General features: G+C 31.0%; 1 protein-coding gene across 3 annotated transcripts in view; it reads left to right on the plus strand.

Moving 5' to 3' along the window:
* The window catches only part of LOC125869605 (AP-5 complex subunit mu), a 27,257-nt gene continuing 15,289 nt past the window's right edge, over positions 1–11,968 (plus strand). The window contains exons 1-3 of one of the 3 annotated variants that reach the window (XM_049550079.1): positions 1–171; positions 10,561–10,682; positions 10,760–10,903. In XM_049550079.1, the coding sequence (XP_049406036.1) occupies positions 10,615–10,682; positions 10,760–10,903 (212 nt within the window). In that variant the 5' untranslated portion in view covers positions 1–171; positions 10,561–10,614. Of the gene's footprint in view, positions 297–373; positions 518–10,560; positions 10,683–10,759; positions 10,904–11,968 lie in introns of all 3 variants that reach the window. The other 2 variants (XM_049550081.1, XM_049550084.1) reach the window with 2 other exon arrangements.

Raw genomic sequence — 11,968 nt, forward strand, 5'->3', positions numbered from 1 at the left:
TTGCTCGTTTCCCCCACTACTAGTTCCTCTGGGCTCTGTTAAACAAAAAAGTATTGAAGTTCTCTTAATTTTCCCAAAAGTTGTTCCTCATCAGATAATTCCCTCAAATCGACAGCGGCGTACGGACCGACGCCGTAGAAATGCAGTAAACGCCACAAAAACGGCGGTGAATTTAGTCGAACTCGGAGTAACGAGTAAATCACCGTAGAGTTTGTCTCCGGTGTGGAAATGCCGAGTTCGTGTAGTATCAGAGCTCTCTGGATCCTCACCAATCAAGACACCATTGTTTTCTCCCGGTACTTCCCCTCTCCCTCTCCCTCTGTGTGCGTGTGTGCGTGTTTTGTTAATTTTAATCATGGTGATGAAATTGCAGGAGATTTCCGGTGGTGGAGAAGCGGTGGCGGGCGGCATGTGAGAGAGATAAGAGTTGTAAGGAGGATGATTTGAAATATAATGTGGCGCCTTCTCTTCCTACTGATTCAGAGATTGCTGATGCTTTCGTTGACCGCAAGAAAAGGTTTTTTCTTCTTTTTNCCTAGTATGTTTTCACGTTTATGTCTAAGATGGCTAAGAGACTTAGTATTCTGCTTGTGTACCTTTGAATGATGTTTTTAAAAGTGACCTTTGAGTCTTATGGGATTTTATTTAAAGAGTTTTTAATTCCGCACTATTTTTCATATCTAATGTGATGAATGCTAAGGGCTTGTATGAGACCTCCGAGAGGTTGAATACGCATGTTACGACTTGGGGATACTCCCGGGTCATGACAAATATTCTCTCAGAAAGAATATTACTACTATATATTAGTTCATAGCTATACCTCGAAATCTTCTCCTTTTTGTTGGTCCATTGCCACATATTCATCTTCCACAATTGTTTTTGAGTTATTTTTACTTGAATATATTTCTTGAACTTTTTTTTTTCCAGTAATCATCGAACTAGAATCATCAACTCTTTTTAATCTTCTCTCTTTTTCTTTAGAGGTTTTAACCTCATTTTGAGGGGGTTGATGAGTCACTGAATATATATATTTTTTAATCTACAGTGTATCAAATAATAGTATAGAAAGATGTTGAACCCACAAAGATTGATTTGTCTATTCTACAGACGTTTCTTGTTTTAATTACTATTTAAGAAAATCAAGAATAGTTGAATGGTGAATTAATTAATTAATAATACAAAAAGAAGAGAAAATACTTTAGTTTTCACAATATATTAAAAGGTATTGAGGATCTTGACTTCACTCAATATTTTTATATAAAGTAGATTATTTATTCCTAAATTTATATTTCTCATAAAAGTATAAATAACGCTCACGATTATATTTATATATTATTACTGAAATGGAACAATTAAATACACTCCTCTTGATTATACAATTTAATTGCCAAAATAGTAATATTTAAGAACAAGAAATGTGTACTTGAATTAAAACATATTCTTCTAAGTAAGTCTCTTTCGATTACCTTACTTGTTATAACTAATTATTACACTATTCGCCTCTCTCTATTACAAATAAGTATAGATTTAACTATAACATAAAATAGATAGATATCACTAAAATATTAACAATATACCAATACTCCAATTAGCGGTATTACTTCTTCTACCTCACTCGATTACAAAATTAGTAATATGTTAATACGTAGTAAACAATAGATATATGTTAATAAATTTAAAAACATCTAACTATAAAATAAATAAAAATAAAATCTATAGTTTAAGCTCACACACGTAAAATTTAGAAATAATACTAATATTATATAGAAATATCAAGATTTGTCATTTCCCCAACACAAAAGAAAATTACTTCATAATAGATATGGTACTACTAAAGAAAAATATTTCGCTCCATTAAATAAGAAAACAGAAGAAATATTCAAGAAGAATAATTTCACTATTTAATTAAAAGCAGGAACTAGAATAATTTTCAACACCAAATGACTAAAAAATTAGTACAAGAACTTAAAGAAATATATGAATTGTTTTGTTTCTGCCCCTCTCTACTGCATTTGCAACTTATTCCTCGTGTTATTTATAGTCATTCTCTAAAGATGAAAATCACCATTTTCTCTTAATGTTTTCATTTGGTAGTTGATATTTTTGACAAAATTAAAATGATAGGTCAAATGTATACCAACATTTGACAAAGTTTTCCATCAAACTTGTCTTTTACTTTGTTTTTCACGTTGGTGACTACCATGCTACTACATTTTTAAACTTTTATTTTTCATATTTGCTCCATCTTTCTTTCATTCTTTTCTTATTTATTTGTTCTTCTTTCCATTTTTAGCTTGGGGTTCTACACAGAGAAAAATATGTCCAACTCATTTTCATATTTGCTCAACTTTCCGTTCCTCTCTTTCATAATTCTTTAATAACTCCATTTGTGTTGGATAATTTCTTGTAAATCAGAACTTGTGTTTTTTTTGCCACATATCTACTTAGTTGATATTTACTTATTGTATTGCAACATTTTCTGCAAATAAAGATTAAAAATATTAGAATTAAAATTAAATAACAACTTAGTATATAGATGATATTTTTCTCTTATCAGGAGTCATTGAGAGGCTTAGATATAATCTCCTTATTTACTATGTGTGATTCAATAGTTTTAGATTTAGTTCAAAGTCTTGAATTAAACCCAAAGAAAAAAATGGATTTCTAATCGATTTTATTGAATGCAAATGTATATCTCTAGTGATTCTCTTTGATGGAGATTGTTCCTCCATGATTACAATAGTTGTGATTACTATTCTGATTGATTGGAGATTTTAGTTGAAGAACTGCAGAAAAATTGGGGAGAATGAAAAAATTATACAAATTTAAAAAATTAAAAACGGATGAAAGTCTAAAAAAACAAAAAAAAGCATAATACTTGAAATTTGAACGAGGATTAATTTCAACTTTTCAAATTTTGAATTTGATTTGGTTGAGAGATTTGTGGGGATTGAGAGGTTTATGGTTGTTAAGAGAATCAAGGAGATAATTATGTGGGAGTGGATGAAAGCGATTGTGTGCAAGTTTGTATAAAAGACAAATGAGGATTCTCATGTTCTATACAAATAAACGTGAGATCCACTATAGCAAGTTTTCTAAACAATAACCCTTTTATATAATTAATTGAAATTATAGTCATATAGCATATTTAAGTAGCAAATGTTAGCTTAGTTATATAATTATCTCTAAAAAAGTCATACAAAAATGATATTCATCTAATAAGTGTAAAAAAAACTTATTTTTTTTTATGAGTGGTATCAAAGTTTTTTTTTGGAGTCCAGCTATATTTGGGTCGCAAACTGCAAGACTCATTTGAGGGTGTAGAAAACTTATGGTTCTCTATACTCAAGACCTGAACTCGACACCTTTGATTATGGGTGAAATAGTCTCACCATTGTACCGCAACTCATGTTGGTGGTATCACAGCTTTTGCTAAGACATTTAAATGATTTTTACCTCATCACCCGTGATGATGTTCTTACTACTATATATTGGGCCCATACTAGCACGGGCTTCCGTAACTAATTATTATTATTACTATACTATAAGAGGGAGTTTCAAAGTGCTCAAGCAAGCAGCAGATCAACATGCTTGTTTGAGCACTTCGAGGATATTTTTGTAATTTTTTTATGATTTTTTTATTTTAATTTGTTTATTTTTTATATATTTAAAAATTGAGTAAAAACACTAATCATGATAACTGACAACATAAAATATTTTTAAATAGGGTTCCTCGCTAAATAAAATCAAAGTTCCACAATCCCTTACCTACCCCAGCCCATCCCTTCACCTGGATAATGACCACTTAAGCACCTCTGGAAGCGAACAGAAAGAGATGGCAGAGTCCGCCTCGTATAAAAAATTCGATTAATTCTTGAAATTAATCTATCGATGTCACATAAAATGGAACAAAAAAAAGTAACATGTATTATTTAATTTGAAAACTACATAAAAAGTATGGTACATCTCACTAATTAATAATATTTGATTGATTCTTAAAATTCTATATGTGCTACATACATTGAGACAAAAGGGGTAACATCTATTATTTAAAAATTACATAAAAAGTACTATGAAACACAATAATCAATAACTTAAAAATTATATTAAAATTTAATTGTGTTATAAATAAATATATAAATATATGTATGTTCATGGCTCATTACTGTAGAATGCTCACTTCTCTAAGGAAGTGTTTTCCTATAAAAGGGGCAATACCCCTACAATGTAGAGACACCAAAAATAGTAAAAAAAAATATTATTTTCTCTCACCAAAAATAGTAAAAAAAATATTACTTTCTCTCATCTTATTACTCTTATATATTGTTCTGTCATTTTCTCTCTTTCTTCTATCTTCCCTTTTCCCCTCTTTATATTTAGTTTATTATTAATATTTCGTAACACGTTATCAACACGAAACTATAATTTTTTAAAAATATTTCAGGTATAATAAACACGTCTTATATATTTTTTACATGTTAGTTCTTCCTTATTTATTTATTTATTTATTTATTTATTTATTTTGATTAAATTAACTTGATGATCTTTATTGGTATATCTAACTCTATTATTTATTTACTGGGTTATATTAATTTTAGTATGAATACAACTTTCTCTCAACTACTCTTATAAAATAATAATGTCACCATAATTTATTTGTTGAACGTCCTAAGATACTACATAAAGTTTTATTTATGTATGTTATTATTATAACTAAAAAAAATATTTAAGTACCTAGCAATAGAAATATTATTTATGTATTTTTATATTGCTGATTGTATTTATGCGTTTCTATATTGCTGACTTATGTACCTTAAATTCATATTCTTCTTTCTGTATTTTTTTTATCAACAATTTCTTTTATTTTTACATGGCAATATTTAAGAATTTATGTTAAATAGTATATGTTAAATTAGTTAAACAGTGACATCAATGAATTACTAAAATTATTAGTGTTTACAAATTTTATCTCATAAGTATGCACTAGTAATTGATTAACAATACTTTATGCCACTTTCAAAGAGGTCTTTTAATGATATTTCTACACACATCTATGTGCTGAAAATAATAGTGATCAACTTATTTTTATATGAGCATATCTTAAGAATTTATTCATATGTATTTGTTTCAGAAATTTGATCTTAGTCAAATTTATTATTTCTAACTCATCTCTCTTTTTAGTTTTCATCATGTCAAATATATGAAAGCTTGAGTTTGTGGCACTTGACCTTACCAGAAATAATTATTTGTCATGGGTCCTTGATGCTGAAATTCACCTTGAAGCTAAAGGTCTTGGTGATACTATTAAACAAGAAAATAAAACATTAAGCCAGGATAATGCGAAGACCATGATTTTTCTCCGACATCATCTCCATAAGCGATTAAAAACTGAATATTTAACTGTGAAAGACCCTCATGAATTATGGATTAATTTGAAGGACCGATATGACCACCTAAAACTTACGGTGTTATCAAAAGCTTGATATGAGTGGATACACCTTCGATTTCAAGATTTTAAAATTGTAACTTAGTATAATTCTGTTATTCATAAAGTAAGTTTCATATTAAAATTATGTGGAGATACTATCATTGATGATGACTTACTTGAGAAAATATTTTTCACTTTTCACGCTTCAAATATGTTGTTACAACAACAATATCGTGAAAAGGAGTTTAAGATATATTCTGAATTAATTACATGCCTACTTGTGGCTGAGCAGAATAATACTTTATTGATGAAAATTCATGAAGCTCGTCCTATTGGTTCTTCTCCATTTCCTGAAGTGAATGTTGTAGCAACTACATAATCAGTATGAACCAAGACAAAATAATTATCGTGATCGTGACCGTGACCGTGGACGTGGTCACGATCGTGGATGTGGTAGAGGACGAAATAGTTATCGTCATTATGGTGAAAATAAACATGAGAATAACAAAGTTTCTCAAAATAATCCTTCTCGAGGTAGAATCAATATTTGTCACAAATGTGGCATGAAAGGTCATTGGGGACGTGAATGTCGTACGCCTGATTATTTTGTGAAAATTTATCAAGCCTCTCTCAAAAGAAAAGATAATAATGTGGAGGCACACTTGACCTTTTGGAATGATGATAATGAAGCAGGTCCCTCAAATAAATATGATGATATTGAGGCAAATCTTGCTTATAAGGATGATGATTTTGAAGGCCTCCAAATATTACTCATTTGGAAGCTGAAGACTTTTATGAGAATATTGATTGGAGAACTGATCATCTAACTGGGGATAAAATTATAAAAAAGAATAATTGTTATTTTATATTATGTTTATTACTATGTTGTTCTTCTTAAGTACTTTTCTTAAGGCATTAAGTATTACTAATTCCTACCTTTTTAGTATAATTGCTTAAAGTTTCTTATGTTGTTAGTTTTTTACGTTCTTATAATATATTTTATTTTTATGAAGAATATAGAAATTTTCCAGTCTTCCGTTGGATCCAAAATCAATCATGATGATATATGTCTTATAGATAGTGCCACAACACACACTATTTTAAGAGATAAGAAATATTTTTCATATTTGATTATGAAAGAAGCTAATGTTAATACAATATCTGATAGTACAAAATTGATTGAAGGTTTCGAAAAAGCAAATTTAATACTTATTGGATGAACAAATTTGATAATCAATGAAGCATTATATTGTAGTAAGTCTCAAATAAACTTATTAAGTTTCAAAAACATTCGTCAAAATAATTATCATATTGAGACTACAAGTGATGAAAAGAATGAATATCTTTATATTATTATAATAATGTCGGGTAAGAAGTTTGTACTTGAAAAGTTATCCGTTCTTTCATCTGGCGTATACTGCACAAGTATTAGCATGATTGAAACACATGCCATAGTAAACCAAATGTTTACTAAATCAAATGATTTTATTATTTGGCATGACCGGGTAGACCATTTCAGTTCTAATATGATGCGCAAAATAATTGAGAGTTCACATGGACACTCTCTGAAGAACCATAGAATTCTTCAATTCAAGGAATTCTCTTGTGTTGCATGTTCTCAAGACAAAGTGATTACTAGACCATCAGTAATCAAAGTGGGAATTGAATACAGGGTGATATATGTGGACCCATTCACACATCATGTGGACTATTTAAATATTATATGATTTTAATAGATGCATCTACAAGATGGTCACATGTATGCTTATTATCAACTCGCAATGTGGCGTTTGCAAGATTACTTGCTCATATAATAAAGTTAAGAGCACAATTTTCAGATTATACAATTAAGAAAATTCGTCTTGATAATGCTGGTGAATTTACATCCCAGGCTTTTAATGATTATTGCATATTAACTGGGATAACAATTGAGCATCCAGTTGCTCATGTTCATACTCAAAATGATCTAACAGAATCATTGATTAAACGTCTCCAATTAATTGCTAGACCAATGCTTATGAGAACAAAGCTTCCTATTTCATTATGGGATCATGCTATTTTACATGCAGCAAGTCTTGTGCGGATCAGATAGACAAGCTATCATAAAATCTCCTCAATACAATTGGCTTTTGGTCAAGAGCCGAACATTTTCCATCTAAGAATATTTGAATGTGCAGTATATGTTCCAATTGCTCCACCATAACGTACAAAGATGGGTCCCCAAAGAAGGTTGGGGATATATATTGGATATGAATCTCCTTCTATTATAAAATATTTGGAACCTATGACAAGAGATTTATTTACGGCAAGATTTGCTGATTGTCATTTCGATGAATCAGTATACCCAGCATTAGGAGGAGAAATTAAGCAGCTGAAAAAGGAAATAGATTGGAATGCATTATCACTATCTCAATTAGATTCTCGTACAAATAAATGTGAACAAGAGGTTCAAAAGATAATCTATTTGCAAAATATTGCAAATCAATTGCCAGATGCATTCACTGACCTATCAAGAGTTACTAAATCTCATATTCCAGCTGCTAATACTTCAATTCGAGTTGACATTCCTATAGGACAATTAATTAATATAAATATGTCTAAACCACGCTTAAACGTGGTAGACCAATTGGTTTCAAAGATAAAAATCCTCGAAAAAAAAGAAGTTAACGATCAAGATGGTCATAATATGAAAGAACCTGCTCAATAAAAGCAATGAGACATAATAATTGATGAAACCTTGGAAGAGGTTCAGGTGCCTGAAAATAATGAAGAAATCTCAATAAACTATGTCTCATCAAGAAAAATATGGAACCGAAATAATATAATTGTCGATAATATTTTTGCTTATAAAGTTGCTATAGAAATAATGCAACAAAATGAGGATCTTGAACCAAATTTTGTCGAGGAATGTAGACATAGAAATGATTAGCCAAAATAGAAATATGCAATTCAAGTTGAATTAGCTTCACTTGAAAAATGCGAAGTTTTCGGACCGATAGTCCGAACACTTGAAGGTATAAATTCAGTGGGGTACAAATGGATGTTTGTGTGAAAACAAAATGAGAAAAATGAAGTCGTGAGATATAAAGCACGACTTGTGGAGCAAAGATTTTTGCAAAAACCTGTTATTGATTATATAGAGATATATTCTCTTGTGGTGGATGCAATCACTTTAAGGTATCTTATAAATCTGGCAATTCATGAAAAACTTGACATGCATCTGATGGTTGTCGTTATTGCCGATTTATATGGCTAACTAGACAACAACATTTTTATGAAAATTCCTGAAGGATTAAAAATGCCTGAAGTATATAAAGATTTTCGGGAAAGTTGTTCAATAAAACTTCAAAAATATTTATACGGATTGAAACAATTAAGACGCATGTGGTATAATCGCATTAGCGAATATCTATTAAAAGAATGGTACAAGAATGACCCAATTTGTCCTTGTGTATTTATTAAAAGGTCTGGATCTGAATTTGTCATTATAGCTGTATATGTTGATGACTTGAATATCATTGAAACTCGCGAAGAGCTTTCAAAGGCAGTAGAATGTTTGAAAAAGGAATTTGAAATGAAAGACCTTGGAAAGACAAAATTTTATCTCGGTCTACAAATTGAACATTTTACAAATGGAGTATTTATTCATCAATCAACATATACTAAAAATATTTTAAGAGATTTTACATGGATAAAGCACATCCATTAAGTACCCCAATGATTATGAGATCACTTGATATTAATAAAGATCCATTTCGACCTCATGAAAATGACGAAGAACTTGTTGGTTCTGAAATACCATATCTTAGTGCAATTAGTGCATTGATGACCTTGCTAGTAATTCTCGACCAAATATATCTTTTTCTGTAAATTTATTAGCAAGATTTAGTTATTCCCCAACACGAAGACACTGAAATGGTATTAAACATATATTTAGATATCTTCAAGGGACCATTGATTTAGGACTATTTTATTCAAAGGAATCCGATTCACAATTAATTGGCTATGCAGATGCATGATATTTGTCTGACCCACATAAAGGTCGATCTCAGATAAGTTATTTATTTACATGTGAATGTACAACTATATCATGACGTTCAACAAAACAAACCATGGATGCTACTTCTTCAAATCATGCGAAGATAATAGCCATCCATGAAGCAAGTCGAGAATGTGTGTGGTTAAGATCACTAACCCAACACATCCAAGAAACAATGGTCTTTCTTTAAAAGGAGATGCTCCAACAACATTATATGAATACAATACTGCATATAGAGCTCAACTAAGAGAAGAATACATCAAAGGAGATAGAACAAAACACATTTCACCAAAATTATTCTTTACTCATGATCTTCAAAAGAAGGGTGAAATAGATATGCAACAAGTTCGTTCAAGTGATAATTTAGTAGATATGTTTACTAAGGCATTGCCAACTTAAACCTTTGAGAAACTGAGATACAAGATTGGAATGCGTCATCTTCAAGATATTAAGTGATATTTTCATCAGGGGGAGTACATACACGCTGCACTCTTTTTTCCTTAATCAGGTTTTGTCCCACTGATATTCATGATAAGATTTTTAATGAGGCAGTAAATAATGTGTATTACAAATATTTTTATATACCTTTTTTTTATTTATACATGAACATACAAGGGGAAGTGTTATAAATAAATATATAAATATATGCATGTCCATTGCCCATTGCCCATTGCCCATTACGGTAGAATATTCACTTCTCCAAGGAAGTGTTTTCCTATAAGAGGGGCATACATCTGCAATGTAGAGACACCAAAAATAGTAAAGAAAATATTATTTTCTCTCGTTTTATTACTCTTATTGTTTTGTTATTTTCCCCTTTCTTCTATCTTCCCTTTTCCCCTCTTTATATAGTTTATTAGTATTAATATTTTGTAACAAATTGATATATTTCTATTTCTTTTCATTCGAGTCTTTTTTTTTGCTCGTTTCCCCCACTACTAGTTCCTCTGGGCTCTGTTAAACAAAAAAGTATTGAAGTTCTCTTAATTTTCCCAAAAGTTGTTCCTCATCAGATAATTCCCTCAAATCGACAGCGGCGTACGGACCGACGCCGTAGAAATGCAGTAAACGCCACAAAAAAGGCGGCGAATTTAGTCGAACTCGGAGTAACGAGTAAATCACCGTAGAGTTTGTCTCCGGTGTGGAAATGCCGAGTTCGTGTAGTATCAGAGCTCTCTGGATCCTCACCAATCAAGACACCATTGTTTTCTCCCGGTACTTCCCCTCTCCCTCTCCCTCTGTGTGCGTGTGTGCGTGTTTTGTTAATTTTAATCATGGTGATGAAATTGCAGGAGATTTCCGGTGGTGGAGAAGCGGTGGCGGGCGGCATGTGAGAGAGATAAGAGTTGTAAGGAGGATGATTTGAAATATAATGTGGCGCCTTCTCTTCCTACTGATTCAGAGATTGCTGATGCTTTCGTTGACCGCAAGAAAAGGTTTTTTCTTCTTCTTTTTAATTTCCTTTTTTGAATCAAGTTTGAAACTTGGGATGATATGTTTGAGTTTAAGTGATACACAATGACATTAGTATAAACAATACCATTTATTTTAGGTGTTATTAAATAAAGTTACATGCAATTACCTTTAAAGTAACATGATTGTGTTAATACTTTTTACTCTGTCAAGGCATACAATTTCAACTGTATCTGTTTTAGTATATACTCTTGAAGAGAACATAAAAGTACTATCCTTATGTCCCTAAGGAAGTGATTTAGCGGTTGAAGAATTGGAGTGACAACATTGGGAGCCAAGATTTAGATCTGTTGCAGATACTAGGCAATTCTTTCTATCTGTTTAAGTTTTGGAGTTTTGATGAGTAGAGTTACCTTGTACCTATTTTAGTGCGAGATAGCATGTATTCGGTGGATTAGTTGAGGTGTACTATATTTGCTTGAAGAACACATTTATAGAAAACATAGTATCTTTTTTTTCTTCTTTTTGGGTAATTGAGAATTTTGATGTTTTTTAGTCGCAAAACTAGGTGTAACCTTTCTCAAAAGAAAAAAGTTTTCTCCATTTTCAGCTCTTCGAGTTTAGTGTGCTTAGCAGTTAGCTCCTTTTGTTTTAAGCAAGTTAACTCATTTGGTTTGGATAATCTACTGAATTCTTATTACGCGTGGAGGATATAGGTCTTCTAAGAATACAAAATTGTGGGTTCATTAATAATCTTAGAGATGAGGGGTGGGGGTGGGGGTAATAATCTAGTCTAAAGAACTAGTCTAAATGGTAAAGTGGAGCTTCAATTTTCTTGATTTTATTCACGAGTCTAGCATTATGAAATTTTGGTTTCTTAACTGAAAGCTGGATGCAATTTATGCCCAGTGAATCACGTGGATTTTGCAATTCAGTTCAAAAAGTGGCATATCAGCAAAATTTTGAAAAAATTATCATTTTTATTTGTTAAACTTCACTTCAATTTTTTCTGGTATCCAATATCCAGTCTCTGATCAGTACTACATGGAAATAAATGACAACAGGGAGACCCTTTCTCAACTGTCGTC

This window comes from Solanum stenotomum, chromosome 1 (genome assembly GCF_019186545.1).
Source record: "Solanum stenotomum isolate F172 chromosome 1, ASM1918654v1, whole genome shotgun sequence".
NCBI lineage: Eukaryota > Viridiplantae > Streptophyta > Magnoliopsida > Solanales > Solanaceae > Solanum > Solanum stenotomum.